The following is a 22,855-nucleotide window of genomic DNA, read 5'->3' as shown; positions in this document are numbered from 1 at the left end:
GAGAGGTAATCACAACATTACTGCAGAAATGCAGCTAGTTGCAGTATAATTTGTATCCATACTGTGAATGTCTGGAGCAGATTAACATGGCATAAAGATAAAGTGCAGTAAGGTCCTAACAATCAAGAATGCAGTTGCTTCTGGTGGGCCATTAAATAGGGGAGTGGTGATGGGGGGGGAAAGTGGATGGGAATGGGTGATTTTTGAGAATGATACCTTTGTTATCAAGTAAAAAAGTTCTGCCAAGAACTTTCAACTCCCTTCTCAGTCATAACCACACCAACCATAGTTATGGTCAGCGTAAACAAAGCTTGTTAGCAAGTGTTTACAGTAAAAGCTTTATGCTATTGTATCAAACTCTGGTTATATGATGGGAACCTTGGTGCTAACTATGTAGAAGGTTGGAATCATGTCAAATGTTGGAACAGATGTTATCCTTAACCATGGCTGGAACCCTGAGGAGAATCATCATCTGAGAGGAAGTGAGCATATGATTTCACAGCCTGTTCTTGATTTTAAAACCATGCTTGAGCATCTCTGTGTTCAAAGAGTTTTCCTTCCTCTCTCTCACATGCACACATATTTGTGCATACACAGGGGGAGCAATGTAAGTACTATAAAAAATAAAATAAATATGACTTGTTTTCCCCTACAGAGTCCACTCCAACAGAAACACCTGTTAAAGGTAAAAAAAGAAAGAAAGATGAAGCAGGCAAAGGAAAAGAATCAGGAGGTAAACCAGGTAAAGACAATTTTATTTTATTTTTAGTACTCTTTTGCTACTAAGCACACAAGAGGAAAGCTTTTGCTTTCATCTTCATACTTTTAAGAAACAGTACTGGCAAATTTTGATTAGGTAAGAAAAAAATGTAGTGGCCAGAGGCAGTTTTACAGAAGATGCTTATGTTGTTTTATAAGAGTCGATAAATCAAATTTAAAATCCAGCTAATGCAACTAGTGATTCATCAGCCCACAGTTGGTCAGGAGGAAACCACTACCACTGTTCTTGGTGTGTGCTCAGGGTTGTTAAAAATGGTATAAGGAATGATAATCATAGAGTTAGCATGCTGCAGTGTTATCATGTGCAAGTGAATTAGGTGAACTGGGTGTACGTTTTTGGAAAAAAACATTCTCATCCATATTTTTTACACATTAACAATGTGCACATGGTTAAAAGGCATCAGTCACACAAACCTCTGCAGTCAGTTTTAATTCATCATAAACTGCATCCACACTGCAGAAATAATCCAGTTTGACCCCACTTCAATAGCCATAGCTTAATGCAGTGGAATTCTGGCAGCTGCAATTTGTTGTGGCACCAAAACTCTGCAAATGCAGATAATAACATCTCTCTTGGATAGACAGTTTTGTCCAGACATTGTGCCTATCCATGTTTTACATCCTCCCAGAATTTATTCACTTTGGAGCAGATTAATCACCAAATTGAAGACGTTAGATTGGGGAAGTCTGATCTACTCTGACAAGCTATTATGGTGGTTCTTCCCATTGCATTGTACTCCAGGTCTCTTTTAAAAATAATTGATCCTGGGCTCTTGCACATATTGAGCACATGGTCTTCCACTCATCCCTGGTGTGACAAAGTACAGATATTTTATAATACCAAATGTTATAATGTAGGACATGTCCTGGAAAGCTGCTATTTACATTAAATATTAAGCCATTCAAACAAAACTAGTGACCCAGCCAACTATTTTTTAACATGCGAGTGTATAACATCACAATATAGTTCATCTGATTATTCACATCTGCATAGTATAGTTTAGCTAGATTATTGACAGGTGGTTTTTTGGGAAGATGCAAAGCCATTGATTTTTTAAAAACATCTTATAGGAAAAAGCATTAGGAAATGCCTACCATATATACTCATGTGTAAGTCAACCTCTTGTACACCATACATACTTGTCTATAAGTCTAAAAATTTATGCCCAAAATCCCAGGTCAACTTATTTATGGGTCACTATGGTAATGTGATAGCATGTTTTTCAGATTTCCCCATTCAGTGTTGAGAGGAGTTTATTTCTTTCTGGAGCCAAGCAGAAAGAAACCTTGATGATTGATTGATTTTGCTCTTTGTTTAAGAGTCCCTTTCCCACTTGTGACATCTGGCTGAAATGAAAGCTGAAATGACAAAGCAAAAAGCCTCAATGAGAGTCTGTTTTGCCATATGCAAGACACACACTGGAGGAGCCTCCAAGTTTTACTCTTGACCTATCCACAGGTCATGGCAAAATCCATAATTTGGGCCCCAAAACCTGATCTCGACTTATTCATGAGGTCAATTTATAGTTGAGTATACACGGTAAGTCAAGGATAGGTTTTGGGGCCAAAATTATGGATTTTGATAAGACCTGTGGATAGGTTGAGCCTAAAATTTAGGGGTTTGTAACAAAGGATGCAAATGATGAAGCAAAGGAAGATGTTACCAAAGAACTTACAAAATTCTAGAAGGCATAACTGTTTGTGCTCACCCTGAAGGCTTCATGGTTGAGAAGGAAACTATGGTAAATAGGGCCTGTGCAATGTATAGGGGAGGCAATCAAGTGCAGGTGGAGTTAAGGAAAGATGTACTGATCAAAAAGGATGTAATGGCAAGAGTTAAGGCACAGTATGAATTATTATCAAAAAAGGAACAATACCCTGAGTTGAGTGGTAATAGACCAGAGTTTACTCCATCATGGGATAACCTAAAAGAGGCACCATTCCCTACTACTCTCTCAGTGCTCCTTTGAGGAGAAGTGTCAAAGATCCTTTGCTGCCACTATTTTTCCATCTAGGCATTCAGAAAGGCTGGAAGCAGTGCCATAACTGAGAGGGTTGGTGCTTCCCTTAGGATCTCCTGGGATAGAATAAGTTCTTGCCTTTTGCCACTCTATATGCGGGGGAGGGATAGGGTTTTTTAGAATTTTAACTGTATCTTGTTTTATTGTTGTAATCCGCTTGGATTCCAAGTGATTAAGCAGAATATAAATTATTATTATTATTATTATTATTATTATTCAGAGAAGGAGATGGCTCCTTTTTTTAAAAAAATAATAAAATAAAAGTTAAGGTAAAGTACTTACATTGACCCACATATAAGTTGATGCATATTTTGGGGTCATTTTTTTTACTAAAATTTCTAGATTTATACATGAATATATAGAGTACACTTTTTGCTATGGTTTTAGGAATTCCATTAAAATAGGTATGTTATATGATAGACAGCACTTTGTACAATATGCTATATCATGTTGGGGAAGTTTTTGCTATCCAGGGTTTTTCCACTTCGACTTCCAGACGTCCTAGCTCAGTCAGTATGGCCAGTAGTAAAGGACTGTGGGAGTTTGGTCTGAAACATCTGGAGGGTTAGATGTTCACTGTCCCTGCTATACACACACCTTGATAAATGAATAAAACATTGAAACAGTTAATGAATGAAATACTGAAGCAGAGTAGCTGACCATCAAGCAGGGAGTTCAAAGAAAGCAACCATTGCTTGCAAACCGTTAAGGTGGTTAGGTAAAAAATTATCCAGACACTAATACTATATATATATATATCTTTAAGGTACTCCACGTGGAAAAGGACAAAAATCTGTGTCAGCTTCCCCTGAAGACTTGTTGCCTCCTCCTCCTGTAGAACCACCTCGAATTAAACCAGGATCAGTTGAATGGGTTTATATTGATGAACCACTACCCCACGTATGGCAGTCTAAAATCCAGCATTGCATTATGGTTGTCTGGCTACCTTCCTCTCTTCCTTCCTTCCTTCCTTCCTTCCTTCCTTCCTTCCTTCCTTCCTCAATTCCTCTCTTCTTTCTCTCTATTTCGTTTGCTTTCCAGTGCCATTTTGAACATGAAATAGGTAAGATTTTTGCAAATCTAGCCTAGTGATTCTTGACATAGGGCTATACATTGGCATGGCTGGCATCTGGAGGCAGGACTATTTGGCAGCTTTGCCTTAGAATACTCTCAGGCTGATGAGAAGGCCTTTTTTGTCTGAAACGGTCCAACCTAGATTCAGGCATCCTGCATAAATGAGAACTAGGTAACAGAGACAGAATACATTCAGGGCAATTTTGTAGAAAATTCTATCTCCTTATCATCCACCTCATACAAGCTCTTGATAGACTGTACATTCCTGTGTCAGGTTGAAGCTGAATGGAAATAGAGTTACATAAGAGCCATGGTCTTCAGTTGTATTGTGCACTATGCTTCAGATCTGTCTGTCCTCTCCTCCATTGATTAGGGAGGTGGGGCCATAACAGGCAAGGAAATTATAAAGTTAAGTTATGTTGGTTAAGAATATACATTATAGGGGTGATTTAAAAAAAAGTTTAGTCCTCATATCTGTATCCCACTTTTCTTCCAAGGAATTCAAATGTGTCCTCAGCAGTAACTGTGCAATGAGGTAGGTTAGCCAAAGGTTAGTAACTGGACCAGGATTACGAGTGAGCTTTTTAGCTATGTGGGGATTTGAACATAGATTTCCCCAGTCCAGTTCCAGCAGCCCAAGACATCATCCCCAACAGGAAGAATATGACACTATGAGAAAGAGGAACGCAGACTGTGGTATAATAACGTATTTTATACCCTTTCTTGATCCCAACTTTTAGTCACATTGGCTGACATTCTGTTTGGGACATAAATCTTTGTACATGGCCTTACATATGTACAAAATTGAAATGAATAGTTTCACAATAGCCCTATTTAATTAGAATTCAAAGATATAGCTGTGTTAATCTGTGGAATCAGTATGTAGAAAGATCTTGTAGCACCTTTGAGACTAACTGAAAGAAAGAGGTTGGCAGCATGAGCTTTCATAGACTTATGTCTACTTCCTCATGCAGACACCATATACATCTGAGGAAGTAGACTTAAGTCTATGAAAGCTCATGCTGCCAACTTCTTTCTTTCAGTTAGTCTCAAAGGTGCTACAAGATCTCTCTACATAACAATTTAATTAAGTGCTTCCATGACATTATAATGTGCAGGCATCCATTGCTCAATGGTAGCCAGGAGACTGGCTGATGCATCATGGCCTAATGTGTAAAGAGCACCGATGTGCATCAAAGTACTCTGTGATGGGCATCCAGACACCAGCTAGGAAGTGCTGGAGCACAAGAGGAACGCCCAGTGTGCATCAGAAATGCCTAATGCACATTGCAGCACTGTTGCCAGTGCCCTAATGCATTTATATTCACAACTCCATAATAGGATTTTGTTGCATTTCTGCAACTTAGCTACAAAATGTAAACTGTGCTATAGGATCTCAGCCATTGTCTCTTTGTTACATACCAAACACATACTACTACCTAATGTGTCTTTTAAAAAAAACTTAACAGGAAGTGCCTGAATTTTTAGTTCCTTATTGGGAAACTGTGGAGAAGACATACGTGAATAACATCAAAGCAACACTTAGGTGCCTCAGAGCTGAACAGCATGTTATTATTTATTACCTGTCAGATATAAGGTGAGTGAAATTTTTTTTACTTTGGGATACCTCAGATGCTTTCTACTGCCAGTCTGTATTTACTAAGGCCTCCCCTTCATTTCATTCCACTGTTTACAGAAATCATTTCAAGGAATACTTGAAACGCCCTGACCACAAGCAAGAATTTGTGACTCAGTGGCAAGCAGATTATAACTCAGTGGCTGATGATTTATGGGATGATGATGAAACTAAAGAAGAACTACACCAAAGAGTCACTGTAAGTGGCAGCAAAAAGTGGTCAATTACTTACTGAACTTTTCCCATTTGGAATCCCCCACAAATGAATGTGTATAGGAGGAATAAGAATTATTTATGAACTAAACTTTTTGCAATATCTTCTGTCTTACCTGGTTCTTGAAAAAGATACTATACAATAAGAGGAGCATTGCTGCAACCTTCCAGTAGACAGAGAAAACATTTAAGTAGTGCCTCTAGACCTTGGGAGGATGCATGTAGCATGATCATATTCAGGAAAGACAAGGTACATATATGTAGCAACCACAGCAGCTAAAAACATACACTTATAAAATAAATATAACACATACCCATATTACATTTTTAAAAATGTAATAAGAATAGTACATTAGAGTTTGGTTCATATAAAAACCTCCTCAGATTCCATACCAGTTTCTTTTTTCAATGACATTAAGCTCCTTCCCTCCCGCTCTCCCCCCCACCCCTCTATATATACACATACATAAATACAATAGATAGGAGATACAAATATCATTTGTCACATATATTTTTTATACAAACTGCCTGGGAAGAATGTTGTTTGTAGAAAGGCTGTTTTGATATATAAGACCCCAAATTCAGTCCCCAGCATCACCAGGTATGGCTGGGAAAGAATCCTGCTGGAAAGCCCAGAGAACTGTCACTGCTCTAGTGTCAGCAGTACTGGCCTAGTCTGATTCTGTATAAGGTAGCTTCCTATATTCTATCAAGTATTTCTTCCTAATCCTAAAACTACATCTGCACTGCAGAAATAATCTGGTTTGACACCTCTTTAACAACCATGGCTCAGTGCTGTGGAATTCTCAGAATTGTAATCATTTGCAATACCAGAGCAGATTCCCCCAAAAGATCTTGAATTGTCTAGGTTTGGTGGTTATAACCCAAATCCTGTTGGATTCTGTGGCTCATTATACCTAAGGCCGGTACAAAACCTAGATAAAATTTTCTTGGTTATTACATGAACTGACAGAGCACTTCTAATCCATGGGAGCATTTATGCCTTTTGCAGGAAGACCATCTTCTTAAGTTCTTATGCTGTAATATCTAATCAGTGCAAGAATCTAACTTAAAACTAAGACAAAAGAGAACAAACATGAGAATTCAACCCTGCAACATGATTTACTCAAAGCTTATCTCTGAAGACACGCAGCTAATGTGGCTGCTGACCACAACACCTGTTTAAGATACTGGAGGGTGGGAAATGTATGGTAACCTTCAATATAGCAGTTTGGTGAGTCAGTGAGTGACCTAAAAGGAGCAAAATGTGATGTTTGGTTTGGTTGAATAGGATTCATTTTGCACATTGTGGGGAAAGGTGCCTGTTTTTCTAAAATGTCTGCTTCTCAGTTGATAATATAAACCACTCAGATGAAAGCATAAGGACAAGTCACATCCCCCCCCCCCCCCAATATCTGAATGGGAAAATGAATTGTACAACTGAACAATTTTGTGGACTAAATTCTACCCGATGAAGAGGAGTGTAGTAATATCATTCGAAACATTCCAGGCATTATTTATGGGGAAACAAAAGCCTCTATTTAATTTATTGCAAGAAATTTAATTTACTGCAAGAAATTATTGCAACCAACAGTGTCACTATTTATGGAAATGTATTCAGATCTTTACATTTTTTGTAATTTCAAAATATTATAATATATGCTGAAGATTAAATTTAATGGGAGAGAAAGCTAGTCAGCCAACCTCAGGAGGGAGAACAAGTGTTGTGGCATATTCGTCATATTTTTTTACAGCCACTGACAACCTAAAATTTAATGGAAAATGTTTTCTTACTGATTGGTCATTAGTTTGATTTACATGGAACAGAGAGAAATGTTTCAAAGGTGTAAGAGGCAGAAGTCTCTCTACAAAGCTCCCAAGATACAAAATGCACCAGATAAATCTGACCACATAACCTAATTGAAACTGTTCCTGCTAAATAACTCCAACTTTGTTACTCAGCATTAGCTCCCATTTTGAAGATGATCCTCACAATCATCTGGAAAATATTGTGTGCTTGGGGATTCTAGAATTTGGCTAACATTAGCTTATAATCAGAGCTTGAAAAAATGACTGTTTGGACAACAGTGCATAGTAAAAGATAGTGTATAGTAAAAAAAAAAAGGAATAACTTTACTAAGTCCTGGTTTTATCTCACTTTTTAAGGTAGGCCTTCACCATGGTGCAAAACACACTGCAGAAATAATCCAGTGTGAGACCACTTTAACTGCCCTGGTTCAGTGCTAGGGAATCCTGGAAATTGTAGTTTATTGTGGCACCAGAGCTCTCTGATAGAGAAGGCTAAATGTCTCACAAAACAATGGTTCTCAGAATTCTCTAGCATTGAGCCAGGTCAGTTAAAGTAGTCTCAAACTGGATTATTTCAGCAGCGTGTTTTGGACCCAGGTGATTAGTCATAATACTTATAAATACCATTTAAAACAAGAACCATCATTAAAAAATAAATTGATATTTGTTGCGCTCTATTTGGTCAGGATTACATAGTCTCCTCTGTAGAATGGCTGAAGGAATGATGGGAGCATCCAGCTGCATGTTGTGTTGACAGAAGGCTAGAGCTGTGCTTCACAAGCTGTCTGATGTGATATATTGACCATTTTTCCCTAATGTGCTAAGGGCCAGTACCATATTCCTGCCATGTTATTCTTTTATTCACATAGTTTTCTGGACATTTCCCATGGACTGGCAGCCAATAGCTCACAGATCAATGCCAGTCTTTATACTACCACTTTGAATAGTAGTGCACCAAGTAATTAAGACCAGCAACAAAGATAACATTCTAAATATAATTATATCTGGCCTCCTTGTATCACTCTGCTTTTTGCAAGGAGAGACCACTGGCACTGCTGCTGTCACTCTCCTATCCTCCTATAGTAAAATTAGAAGTATGAATAAGCAGCAAAGCCACATTGCCAGCTCCTTGTGAGCATATAGATGGTTAACTTGTGGTATCAACTGAGTTTCTTTAACCATAGGTCCCTCTGCTAGCTTTGTTGAAAACAGTACAAACAAAAGTTGTCCAGATAGCTAGGTATATATAGAGCCTCTTTCACGATTTGAACCTAAATATTAGAAAGCTGCTTGACTGTAATTGTTTCAGTGTGAGGAGGGTGGAGAATGGTCCTGAAACATTTCTGACAATTGGATTCCTTTATTTTTGATATTTTTTTAGGATCTAAGAGACCGTCTATGGGATATCTGTGAAAACAGAAGGGAGGAAGCTGAGCAAGAACGTTATGCTATCATGAACGATGGCTGGTTACCAGACCGAATGGGGCTTCTGATGAACCATATCTTTTCACTTATGCAGGTCTGGAGTAATATTCATTATATACATTTTAAGAAGGCAGCAGTGGTTATCCTTGACCATACAGGGCAAATGGACCATGTGGAGAAGGAGTTGCATCTCATGTAAAATGATGGGAGAGAGATGCCCCCCCTGCTTAGTCCTGTTTCCTTGACTGAGCTAAAAGTAAAGCAAAACAGCTGTAACCTTAAGCTATGACACCCTCCTGATTTTTCCGTGTTGGCAGGGTTCAGTTTCCAGTTACGTGGCCTGTTGCTTGCCGTTCACTGTATTGTTGGTCTCCAGCTGAGGTGTAGTTGTGTTCATCATTGTTTATGCAACTTGAGATGCTGGTTGGGGAGATGAACATTTACACAAGTATTACAATGTAGATAAATTCTGTACCACAATTTGCATTATATGGCACATGGTTGCAGCAGAAACCAGTTCACATATGAGACAGCAGTTATTTAACCTTCGTGCGGTCTCTATCACATCTGTATAGATTGCCCATAGACCCTTACTGAATTTTCTGTATCGGGTTGTTGTGAACCATTCATGGGAACCCCTTAGGCAAGGCAATGCAGTGGATGCAGTATCACAAAGGGCTAGATCTCCTAATATTACCCACCTTGCTTGAAAAGTGTGAATCTTTAAAGGGGCCAACTGTCAGACTTGAGAGAAAATACTTTTTTAATTTTCTGTAGCTTTCCTCCAGGCTTCCCTTCCTTCCCCTCTCTTTATACCAATGGACTTCTCTTCCATACCTCCTCTTTATACCAATGGTGGCTTCTTTTCCTTCCCTCCTCTTTATACCATTGGACAGGTTTGGTGGAGATAATTGAGCTCCACAGTTGAATTGTTCAGGGCAGCGTTCCCAGGCATTGCATAATTGTCACTTGCTATTTGATGTTCTTTTGTTGTCTGTTTTATTGAATCATTTCCTGTATTGCTATGTATTTTATATGTATTATCCTACTAGAGATGCCCCTTCCCCACCACCACTCCCTCTGTGTCGTGTCTTTCTAGATTGTAAGCCTGAGGGCAGGGAACCGTCCAATTTAAAAGATTGTATGTACAGCGCTGTGTAAATTTACTGCGCTTTATAAATAAAGATTAATAATAATTGGGGGCAGAATCTTGGCTTTGCTTCCAGAGGATTTAATTTGCTTCCAGATTTAATAATAGATGGATTCCTGCTCTGCAGGGTGTTGGATTATATGAGCCTTGGGGCCAAAGCTGTGATTCTGTGAAATTAGTCCAGTCCTCAGCCCTGGATTTGGCCAGCTCATCTGTTTCTGAGTTTAAGACCAAAGCTGTGATACTGGCTGTTAGGGCTCAAAACCGCAACAAATTGTACCTAGAAGAATGTCAGGTAAGGATTCAGCATATGGATGCCATGATGCTGGGTGGTAACCATGTTGCTGAGTGGTAACAGCAACTTCTGGGTGGTAACAGCAACTCCTTACAGAAGCTTCTAGGTCAGACTTGCTCTCTAATTTGAGAAACAGAGTAATTCTGGCAAAAGTCTAGTCCAATGTTGAGCAAAAGAGAATCAGGCCTCAACCTTTGAGGTGATTATTCTTGCATTCTGGTGGTCTCCCCTCCCCTTACTTTTGAGACTGTGGCTTTGTGAATTTTCCCATGAATGCACTTTTTGTTTTTCAGTTATATATTTAGAGGCATCTGTTCTAATAATAAATCAAACAGTATGACAGGTGCATACTGTTTCTTGTCTATGTTCTAAAGATTCCAGTGTGGTGAGCTTGGAAAAATCCACTTCACACAGCTCTTCTTTATACATTAGGGCATAATTATAAGCTACAGTTAGGAAGTTTGGAAATACTTTCACTTACCAGATATTATGAGGACATTGCTATATGCACCATTCATATGTAAACCAGGTGCATCTTATTTATGTAAAAAAGATATGTGTAGAAGAACAGCACTGAATTTTTCTCCTTTCCCACCATCATTTACCCACAGTAGCGCCAAGCATCCCGCCGCATCAGAAATGAGAATGGAACAGAAAAAACAATACTAGAGGTCTTAAGATTAGAAGGAGAAGGATCCAATTCCCCTCTCTTGTGTTCTTCTTTCAGATGGAATTAATCCACCTCCCACTTAATATGTGAATATAACAGAGACATGAGAATGCACCCTCCTCCTGTGTTACATTACTTTTAGCCTTTAAAAATGTATGTTATTCCAAACAAGAAGAGGATTTTAAGCCCACATAGATACTCTTCACCAATCGTCCTTCATCTGTAGTTAAGAGATAAGGAACATGTCATGGAGTTGCCTGAACCCTTGCAATCCCTTGCATGGGTTAACAATAGCTAGTTACTATGATCTCAGTCTAGTTACTAGTCTCAACCAGAGCAGATCAGTTGAAAGTGTGGGGCTTAGATAAGTATTGATTTACTGTTCAGCAATGGATACAAGGGATTTACTCTAGCTGGGCCTAGCAGTTGCATGTTGTGTTTACTGTAGGAAGAGACATGGGGCTTCTGCACATTCTACATGGGATCTTATTTGAGACATAAATGTATTGGAGCCTAAAAATATTTGATAATTAGGACTTTTTGTGAGTCCATTAAAATAAAAAAAACAAACCTGTACAGTCTTTTAATATTTTAGGAATTGCTTTGTGTTGAAGAATTGCTTTCGGCTGTTGGCAGAAATACTTGATTAAAATGTTTCTTTCTCTTATACGTAATGAAGAATGAAGTGGATCGTTTCCAGGATACCAAGAGACTTTTGCATGACTATTACAGAGGAATGGAAGGCAAAATTCCAACAGAGACCAGCACTGAGTTTACCAGAATACCCTTGATAGAACTAGTCGAAAAAGAACTACCTCTTGAAGAGGGCAGGATTAGCAGGTAATATAAGATCTCTCTCTCTCCGACTCCCGTAGCCTCTCTCTTTCTCACACACAAGTACACACACCTACCTATCTGCCTTTCCACAAGCAACAGTATATTCCACTCTTCTCCAGTCTCATGTCTGCAGATCCCATAATCCCATATGGGCTGTGATTTCTGAGATTAATAGCATTATATTCCAGCACATCTACAAGGTGACAGATTGGGGTAGGCTGATAATTCTTTATAACAATTATTCACAATTTACAGAGAGGGTACATGGGGCATCCATCCCACATCTACCCCTTTCACCCATTGTAAATATCTGCAGCCCCACACACTCATGCACACAATACATAAATATATATTTGCTTGCGTGCAAATGTATATGTATGCATACATATATATGTATGTATGTAGTTGCATATTACACATGCACAACCATGGAGTGGTGACAAAGAAAAAGATTATCTGTCTCCTTTTGTCCTTTCTTTCTAACTCTTATACTATAGCTTGAGGAATACTTCTTGTAATTGTATGCGTTTGGCACCCCTGTCTTTTGAGTCTGAGCAGATGCAATTGTATCAGAGAGCTTAGCTATAAACTATAGTGTGTTCAGGGTGAAAACCTGAGACATGTAAGTACATATAGTGGTCCGTAGGTTTGTGGTATAGTGTGGTGCTTAGATGCCCATTATGTAGCTGCATGGTGGTGCCCAGAAAGTGAACTTGTTCTGTTGTTGTTGTTGTTGTTGTTGTTGTTGTTGTTGTTGTTATTATTATTATTATTAACCTTTATTTATAAAGCGCTGTAAATTTACACAGCGCTGTACATACAATCTTTTTAATTGGACGGTTCCCTGCCCTAAGGCTTACAATCTAAAAAAGACATGACACAAAAGGAGAAGGGGAAGGGGATGAGGGCCAACAGTTCTTCTCTACCTCTGAGACCTGGATCAGGGGAGATGGACTGGAGGGAGGACATAGCAATACAGGAAATGATTCAATAAAACAGGCAACTAAGGAACATCAAATAGCAAGCGACAATTATGCAATGCCTGGGAACACTTCTCTGAACAGGATAGTCTTCAACTCTGTTTTGAAGCTGGTTAAAGAAGTGATGGCTCTTGCTTGTGGGGGAAGAAGGTTCCAGGAGTGAGGGGCAGCAAGTGAAAAGGGGCGAATCCGGGATGGGGCAGAGGAAATCCTGGGCTGAGACAGCAGACCTTGACTACCAGAATGGAGGGACCGAGTGGGAAGGTGAGGAGAAAGAAGGTCTGATAAGTAAGGAGGGGCCAGTCCATGGAGGGCTTTAAATGTCGACAGCAGGAGCTTATACTGAATGCGGAAAGGGAGGGGGAGCCAGTGAAGGGATGCCAACACAGGAGAGATGTGGTCAGAGCGGTGGGTGGAAGTGATAATGCGTGCAGCTGAATGCTGGACAGAGATTAAAGAACGGAGGTGAGAAAGAGGAAGCCCAGCCAGGAGGACGTTACAGTAATCAAGTCGTGAGATCACTAGGGCATGGACCAGGATCTTGGCAGTAGAGGCAGAGAGATATGGTCGGATTTTGGCAATATTGAATGGCAGTTGCTGACATTCTGATGGAATGTTTTGAGTAAGTCCCCTCCATGAGTCCAAATTATGAAAATGAAATGCATGAAAAAACTGTTGTTGATTTCTCTTTATTATTATTATTATTATTATTAAACTTTATTTCTATAGCGCTGTAATTATCTCCCCCCCCCTTTTTTTTTTAAAGAATTCCTACGATTGCTCGCAGATCTCCTTCTCCAGAAGTCAATAGAGAAAGAATGAGAGCTATTCCAGTAAAACTCAAGGAAGACCTGTTTTCTGAAAGTGCAATATTTAATTTTGTTCCAGATGACAAGCTAGTCATGGAGACGTGGCACAATGTTGTAACAGCAATCTCTAACATGGTAAGGAAAGCCTGGGTTACTGAAGAGTTCCTGGATCTACTGTATATGTTTATGAAGTAAGTCATAGGTGGGCAACTGTAATGGGTCTAGGGGCCAGTTTCTGAGTTGGGATCCTGCAAGGGAAACGTTAACTGCCCAAAAAATGACAGGGGAAGATGCCAGAGGCCAGAGGTCCACTTCTGCTTTTGAAGAATAGTTGTGTGGGGTTTTTTTTAATGTTCAACCATGCAGGGGGAGTCCAGTTGGTGACCTTGGGCAAATCACACACTCAGACTCAGTGGAAGACAATGGGTAATACCCTTATGAACAAATTTTGCCAAGAAAATCCTGCGATAGGTTTGTCTGAGGGTTGCCATAAGCTAGAAATGATTTGCAGGTACACAGTAGTAAGGGATAAGGTCCTTGGGACCACATCAGTCCTCAGAGCTACATTTTGCCCATTGGATATAAATTTTCCATTTAAAAAAATATTAGTTATTATCACTTGCAAAGTAAGCATAGTTTTGTTCATATTGCTACTTGACAGTTATGCTAATATTCTCCTGAGAATTGTACTAAAGTATGGCTATTTAAATTTTAAGGTTACTACAGAGATACAGTCTTTTGAGGCAGAGGAAGAAAAAGAGCGCCTTCAGCAAGAAATGAAAGAAAAAGAGCGTCTAAAATCTTCACAAGCCGCTGCTGGAAAAGGTGGAAAAGAAGGGAAAGGGAAAGGGAAAGGCGGAAAAGGAGGAAAGGAAGGGAAAGGTGGAAAAGAAGGAAAAGGTGGAAAAGAGGCCAAAGGAAAGGAGGCAAAAGATTCTAAAAAAGGGAAAAAGAAAAGTAAACAAGGTACAGTGATGAGAGTTGGATGGGATTCTGGATTAATACAAACAGATCTTATTTTGTGTGTGACTGTGTGTGTGTGTGTGTGTGTGTGTGTGTGTGTTTGTATATATTTTTTAAAGGAGTGCTGTTTTTTAATGACAGTCTTGCTGGTCTCTGGCAAAATTATCAGCCTCAGAAATAGCAAAATGTAGAAGAAAGTTTGCTTTCACAGAGCCCCTCCTCATCTAGCTCTCCCTGTGTAGAAGTTCAGTTGTAACCATACATATATGAATAGCATAGAATGCTATTGTTTACAGTGTCCCCCTTGTTTAAATATTATTCATTAATATTTACGCAGTAAACTTTAATGCATTACTCAAAAGGTCCTTACACTTAAAAAAAACCCCAAATTTAGCCCCCAAAATAACTCCCAGAAAGAAACTTTTAGGAGCAAAGAGTAATGTGACTCATTACACTAAAACCAATAGCCGGGGGTGGGGGGGGGTGGGGGGTGGTATTGTCCGGACTGGCCAAATAAAACAGTTTCTAGCCACTTTGAAACCTGGCTGCTTAGATGATGTATGAGGTGAAAATGGGTGGAAAGCATGAAGCCACACACCGGGGCTAAAAACTGAGTAAAAAGAAGGTGGAATACTCTGACTCAAGGTGGAAAATGTGCATCAGTACACCAGCATATAAACAGCCCAGCGCCAGTGTGGAACTGCAGCAAAGCAAAAACACAATTGCCAATAATGCAGTGGATGTAATGATTGCATACACAAACCAGACAGCCCAACAAGGGGGCATGGAGTGAAGGGAGCATGTATTGGAGGCCTCCATGATTATGCTTTGCCAGTTTGTCACTGGGCACACTAATGCACCTATGCACTGTACATGCAGTGCATCACACGTGCGACTGTGTGACTGGTCATATGGGTGGGCATCCAATGGAATGGCATCGGGGCAGGATATAGGAGGTAACAGGAGATCGCTGGTAGTGTGTGCGATGGTGCATATGATGGTGGTGAATGGCCTTTATACATCATTATTCCCACCTTCTGTGCACATTCTCCTCATAGTGTCTCCTTTTTGGAAAAGACATATTCACCTCACAGTGTCTGCCACTCTCTTCATGGGGAAAGGAGCCAGGAGCTGCAGCTGATGCACATTAGGCCATATTTGTTTGATAATGGCAATATTACATGGTATTCTGGAGGCAGATCACTTAAAATCAGGATAAGCCAGTCCTCCACTAATTGTGATTTTATTTTTCATGGACTGCCTTTGAGAAGTGTACCTGAATGTTTGGACAATACTGTGAGATGATGAATACGTTCTATTCTCTGAATATCAGTAATATTAATTCAGGGAGTATAAACTGATTTCTGAATAAGACACTCCCCCTCCTAAATCTACTATATACCCTTCACAGACCGTGGTTCTTCCATCCTCCCAGGTCCTAACTCGTGTGACCTATTCTTGCTTTGGAAAATCAGAGTTTTGGAGAAGTTTACACTTGTAAAACTTAATTAAAATCTTGCAGGATGAAAAGGCAGCATGCCACTTTCAACACTATTCTGCCATATGATTAAAAAATCTATCAAAGGTCTGCCTAAATAAAAAGCTCTTAACTTGCTGGCAGAAGGATAGTAAAGAAGGGGGCCTACTGGACCTCTGGTGAAAGGGAACCACCATAGCCTGGGAGTAGCCACAATGAAGGCTATCTTCCATGTCCTTGCCAAACATGCCTGTGAGGATGGTGAAACCAAGAGAACACCCTTCCCCAAGGATTTTAAAGCTCACTCTTCTTATATTTTGGATGATACCTCCCACATGGTAACTAATTTTGGATTATAACTCTGCCTTTCAACGTGTCTATGGCATTTGAAGAGATCTTCTAAATTCTACTTCAGTGTATGCTGCACCATCACTACAATTTGGTTGCCTTAATTGTGTATGTAGTGCTCTCTGTACATACCATGAATGTGTATGTGTTAATGCTGGTGGTAGGAGGAAGGTCTTTTTAAATTTTCAAGTATATTTTGACTCACTAAAAGGTGGAATTGAGTATTTATCTTCCCCACCCAAAAAAGCAACCTAGCAAGTACTGAAAGGATAGTATTGTCCAAACACTTATGCTTAATTTTATCTACTCTGCAGCAAATCCCAACAATTTTTGTGGCACTTTAAAGACTAACAAACATTTACTTTACATAAGCTTTCATGGAGTAACAGCCCACTGTGTTAAATGTGTCTGATTCATGAAAGGTTATTCCAAATAAAATATGTTAAGTGTTTAAAGCCCCTTTTCCTGCAACAAGCTAACTGAGTTTTTACCTCAGTAATCAATTTAGCTCTATACACAAAATGGAATAGAACTCCTTTAAAGAAGTCCTCTAAATCTTCAAGGTTCTGAATCCATGTATTTGTAACTATTTTGAAATGCTTTGTATGCATTACACATTTGTTAAATTTATATCCTTTATGCCAAAGACTCCAAGGTGACATAAATAGTAACCTTTTCCCTTGAAGGCTCTCATTCCCCACCAGTGCCGGATGCTACACCAATTCCTTTATCTCCAGAAGAATTAAAGAAGCTAGAATTGAAGCTTAAAATGAAACAGGAATACTTTGCTGCACTAGAACATGAAGGTATATATTTATTTAAGTTATGTGAATTTGGGAACAGTTCAGCACTAACAATTTAAGCAATGCCAAAGCTGGAAAACAGGAGGAAATAGATTGTCATTGAGTAAAGATTTGTACCAGAAAGCTATATATGAGAAAATACAAGATTAACTTGTTTTAATCTTGCAAACAGAGAGGGCCTTTGAAGTATAAAAACATATTAATTATGGTTTTTGTGGCCTTTTGTAATTGTTAACTGTGGTTAACTCATAGCATCTGTCCTGGGCCCAGTGCTATTCAACATCTTTATCAATGACCTGGATGACAGAATTGGGAGCATACTTATCAAATTTGCTGATGACACCAAATTAGGGGGAATAGCTAATACCCCAGAGGACAGGATCAAGATTCAAAATGACCTGAACAGACTAGAAAGCTGGGCCAAAGCTAACAAAATGAAATTCAGCACAGAGAAATGTAAGGTATTGCACTTAGGACGGAAAAATAAAATGCACAGATATAGGATGGGTGACACCTGGCTGAATGAAACTACGTGTGAAAGGGATCTAGGAGTCCAAGTAGACCACAAGTTGAACATGAGTGAACAGTGTGATGCGGCAGCTAAAGCCAATGCTATTTTAGGCTGCATCAATAGAAGTATAGTGTCTAGATCAAGAGAAGTAATAGTGCCACTGTATTCTGCTTTGGTCAGGCCCCACCTAGAATATTGTGTCCAGTTCTGGGCGCCACAATTCAGAAAGGACATTGAGAAACTGGAGCGTGTCCAAAGGAGGGCGACAAGAATGGTGAAGGGTCTGGAAACCATGCCCTATGAGGAATGACTTAGGGAGCTGGGGATGTTTAGCCTGGAGAAAAGAAGGTTAAGAGGTGATATGATAGCCCTGTTTAAATATTTGAAAGGATGTCATATTGAGGAGGGAGCAAGCTTGTTTTCCGCTGCTCCAGAGAACAGGACCCGGAACAATGGATGCAAGCTACAGGAAAAGAGATTCCACCTGAACATTAGGAGGAACTTCCTGACAGTAAGGGCTGTTTGACAGTGGAATGCACTTCCTCGGAAGGTGATAGAGTCTCCTTCCTTGGAGGTCTTTAAACAGAGGCTGGATGGCCATCTGTCAGGGATGCTTTGATTTGGATTTCCTGCATGGCAGGGGGTTGGACTGGATGGCCCTAATGGTCTCTTCCAACTCTACAATTCTATGATTCTATGATTCTATCTCAAACCATGTGTAAACATGGTATATGCAGATAATTCATAAATATGTGTTAACTATTAAGATATAATTCTAATCATGATTAAGGAAACCAAACTATGGTTAAGTCTCCAAGTCTCCACTGTTTGAAGAAAACAAGTTACACAGGTCAGACTGTAAAGTCGGAGGCTTTCATGGCCGGCATCTATAGTTTTTTGTGGGTTTTTCGGGCTATGTGGCCATGTTCTAGCAGAGTTTCTTTCTGACGTTTTGCCAGCATCTGTCAAGATGCCAGCCACAGATGCTGGCGAAATGTCAGAAAGAAACTCTGCTGGAGCATGGCCACATAGCCCGAAAAAACCACAAAAAACTACAGGTCAGACTGTTTCCTAAATAATGGGTTGTTTGTCAGAGCTGTATAATTGATATTTCTTTTTGCGTTTCTCCTTATTCTGCCCCTTTTTCAAAAGCGGAGGCTGCGAAATCTCGACTTGAGCTGTTAAAAGTTAAAGCACTAGCCTTCACCGAGGAGCTACATTCAAAAGCAGAAGTAACATATAGGAATATGGAAAAATGGCTTGGAGAAAGATTTCTGGCCGAAATGTCTAGGTAACTGGTGATTAATATTGATTAGTATTATATTAGAGTAAATGAAGCCTGGAGAGAGACCATTTGTCTAAGAAAAATGTGTAAGAAAAGACAAGTTAAAGAGGATATTCATTTTGTTTCATGCTAAAAGGGAAGCAATTTTTGTAGTTTTCAGTTTTTCCTGCAGTCCTCCATACCCCCTCCCATGTTATTCTAGAGGGCCCCTCAACTGCCTGGAGCAAAAATGGGGCCGAGAGCAAGTGTATATTTCATCTTCACAAGTGGCAAAAAATAATTTCTAGAGTTTTTTCAACAAATACTTTTATGCAGTTCTTACCCAGTATTCACACATCATAAAGTGTTTCAGGAAATGATTTTGTGCAGAAATACACATTGTATTTTGTGTGAAGATTGGGGGGGGGGGGTGTACACACAAAAATTGACTGTTGCCAGACAGTCATGTGTGCATGTTTTGTACAAGACTGCTGTTTTCTATGGAAAAAAACCCCAGTGATCTTCCACAACAAAACTACTAAGCAAAAATAATGTTGTGCAGAGCCCAGAAGTCTTGCACATGTGGCTATTTGGAAACAGTGTTTTCCCCGCTCCAAACCTCACAGTTTTCATGCAGAAAATCCACATGTAGTTCTGGGCAGAATATTTTCCAGAAACAATTGTTAGATGTGCAAATGTAAGATGAAAAATGATAAAAAATGTCAGTTTGTAATATTCTTCCTGACTTAGGGCCTGAACAGAAAGGCCAAAATAAAGCTGCTTCGGGTCACTTTGGAGGTATGCTGTTTAAGAGACCAGAAGCTGCACCAAAGCTGTGCTCTAGTCTTTAGGACTGGAGCGTGGCTTTGGGGCAGCTTTCAGCCTCTTAGGACACATGCAGCATTTAAACAGCATTCCTCCAAAGTGACCCAAAGCAGCTTTATTTTGGCCTATCTGTTAGGGCCCTTAGGCCTGTTACAGACTGCCAAAATAAAGCTGCTTCGGGTCTCTTTGGAGGTATGCTATTTAAATGATGCATGGGTCCTAAGAGTCCGGAAGTCGCGCCAAAGCCACACTCCATTCCTAAGCACTGGAGTGCAGCTTTGGTGCAGCTTCTGGATTCTTAAGATGCATGCATCATTTAAATAGCATACCTCCAAAGAGACCCGAAGCAGCTTTATTTTGGCAGTCTGTAACAGGCCTTAGTTTCCCAAGTGTTGGGAATCCTATTTTTCTGGCAGGAAATGAAAAATAGTGAATATTCTTTCCATCCCTAGGGGCAGGGGATTCCAGAGGGAAGAAGAAATCACTGGGAATTGCCTCTTACCTTCCATTAGTGGAAGCTGGCAAGGCTCAATGGCCCATTTTTTAGTAAGTTGGGGGGGGGGGGTTTCCAGTGTTGATGTGCTGCTACTGATGAACAAAGCCAATTATGGGCTGCAGCTCACCAACAAATCCCATCATGTGAAGAGTCACTGTTGCCCCACCATCACTATGCTAAATCACTGTAATGTTACTGGGCTGCGGAGTACAATGCTGCCGGTGTCTGAAGTAGGGAGGTAGATCTGCCTAAAGTCATTCTCACAGGCAAGAAAGAATAATTATATCATTTTTTCCTCACTGCAGGAAAGCAGACAAAGACTGCAGTTTTTGAAAAGTACTATAGTTCAAAGCAGGGTTTTTTGTTTTTTGGTTTTTTTTATTTATTTAAAGAATGGTTCAAAAACACTGGAATTGATGGGGGCAACTAATCTGCAATATAACAGCTATAGAACAACTAATATTCAGTATAATTGTTCTTTGATTTTGAGGAGTCTTCTCCTTTCTTTCAAAATTATATTGTTACAGTGTTGACAAATTAACGGAGGTTGCTCGTAACCACATTGAAACGTCTACCAGAATTCAGTATGAACTTGTTCTGGAAGGGACAGAGTTTTACATTAACGGGGATATCAAAGTATTTCCAGACCCAGTTCCTCCACCTCGTCCTCCATCTGTAGAAACTGCTACAGATGGTAGTCTGACTATTTCACAGCTTAGCACTCTTCATAAGCAGTTTTTACAGGTGGCACCTAAAGGTAGGATAGTGGTTTTCTGTATATTTGTAAAAGCAGATTAATGACCTGTGCCAAATGTCTTACGCTTGTACCATTGGTGATAGTGCTCTCTACAGTGGTCTATATTAATATTCAAAGGTGTTTCTGTGTGTATGTATGTGCCTTCAACTTGCCTGTCAACTTATGGTGACCACATGAATTTCATAGGTTTTTGTTAGGCAAAGAATATTTAGAGATGATTTTGCCAAATCCTTCCTCTGAAATACAGGCTACTACACCTGTTATTCATTGATGGTCTCCCATATAAGGACTAATCATGGCTGATTCTGCTTATCTTCCAAGATCAGACAGGATCTGGTGCCTTTAGGATATTTAGGCAGGCCAAAGATATTTCTACTAGACTGAAAAAATGGTTATTAACTGCTATCAAGATGACTTGATTTATGGTGACCCCATGAATGAGAGCTCTCCAAGTCACTGTCATCAGCAACCCTCCCCAGGTCTTGCAGACTCAGGGCCATTTGGGGGGGGGGTCGGGCTATGTGGCCATGTTCTCTGAAGATACCAGCCACAGATGCTGGTGAAACATCAGGAAGAAAATCTTCTAAAACATGACCACATAGCCCGAAAAACCCACAAAAAACTATGGATGCTGGCCATGAAAGCCTTCGACTTCACTCAGGGCCATATCTTCCTTGATTGAGGCTATTCATCTGGAATGTAGTGTCCTCTTTTCATGTTGCCTTCAGCTTTAGTAAGCTTTATTGTCTTTTCTAATGAGCCATGTATGCCCATGATGTGGTCAAAATACAACAGCCTCAGCTTAGTCGTCTTGGCTTCAAGGGTGAGTTATAGCCTGATTAGTTCTAGGACCCATTTATTTGTCTTTTTGGCACCACCAAGGCACCACCCTTCTGGGTTGGTGGAGAAATTGTATAAAGTAAGCCTACAGAGCTCCAATCCATGTGCCAGCATTCATCTTCTACTCCCAAATAGAGTGGAGCAATTGAATCACTGAGGTTTACATAAGTATTGGCTCAGTATTTAGTATTTTATTGAGGGAATCTTCTCTAATTGGACTAGCAATTGGGTCATGACGACATTATTCTTAGACAACTTTTTTAAAAACTACCATTTAAAGGTGGAAAATTATGTGCACAGTGGTCTTGATCTAGATCAGATGCTTACACTGTTGTTTTAGTACAGTAAAATTAAAATAGAGTTGAATGTTTTGTCTTTAACATGCTATGTAGTTGGGTCAGGTGGCCACTCATCTCACTTCAGAAGTGGAATGTAGCTGGGAATCTAGACTCACTCATCTCTAGAGCATGCCTCCATTGACAGATTCTTGTATGAGTGTGAGGCTCTTCAGCTATTTCCTACTCCTAACCCATTTTTCGAAGACCTGAAGTTGATTTGGAAGAACAACTTATGAGTTCCTGTTAACTGCAGAAAACAGACGAAGTATTAACTAACATAGGTTTTTTTTCTGCCACATAATAGTCCTTAGATGTTGACTGATATGTATTCCAGCTACTTTTGGTTTTCACAGTGTGCCTTTGAAAGTTGTTTACAGCATTTTGTTCTATTAATGTGGAAATATATAGTATAGTATTCAGATTTATTAGTGTCTACTTTTTTCTTTAAAATTAATGACCTGATGAATTTAAGTTTGTGGAACATAAGAATTATTTGGTGGATAAAATAATTGGATTGGAGTGTACAAATTGGTT

At 39.6% G+C, this 22,855-nt stretch overlaps 1 protein-coding gene across 6 annotated transcripts in view; it reads left to right on the top strand.

Annotated features, from left to right (window-relative positions):
* SPEF2 (sperm flagellar and cilia associated 2) overlaps positions 1 to 22,855 on the top strand; it is a 140,795-nt gene that overhangs the window by 79,165 nt on the left and 38,775 nt on the right. For all 6 annotated transcript variants that reach the window (XM_089496624.1, XM_089496614.1, XM_089496605.1 and 3 more), the window contains exons 20-30: positions 656 to 742; positions 3,568 to 3,701; positions 5,345 to 5,472; positions 5,572 to 5,710; positions 8,915 to 9,052; positions 11,753 to 11,913; positions 13,657 to 13,834; positions 14,416 to 14,665; positions 17,174 to 17,293; positions 18,954 to 19,092; positions 20,914 to 21,143. In XM_089496624.1, coding sequence (XP_089352750.1) covers positions 656 to 742; positions 3,568 to 3,701; positions 5,345 to 5,472; positions 5,572 to 5,710; positions 8,915 to 9,052; positions 11,753 to 11,913; positions 13,657 to 13,834; positions 14,416 to 14,665; positions 17,174 to 17,293; positions 18,954 to 19,092; positions 20,914 to 21,143 — 1,704 coding nt within the window. The remainder of the gene's footprint in view (positions 1 to 655; positions 743 to 3,567; positions 3,702 to 5,344; positions 5,473 to 5,571; positions 5,711 to 8,914; positions 9,053 to 11,752; positions 11,914 to 13,656; positions 13,835 to 14,415; positions 14,666 to 17,173; positions 17,294 to 18,953; positions 19,093 to 20,913; positions 21,144 to 22,855) is intronic.

Source organism: Sceloporus occidentalis, unplaced genomic scaffold (genome assembly GCF_023333645.1).
Source record: "Sceloporus occidentalis isolate IW3139 unplaced genomic scaffold, rSceOcc1.0.p SCAF_1, whole genome shotgun sequence".
NCBI lineage: Eukaryota > Metazoa > Chordata > Lepidosauria > Squamata > Phrynosomatidae > Sceloporus > Sceloporus occidentalis.
This window is presented reverse-complemented; position numbering and strand designations above follow the sequence as displayed.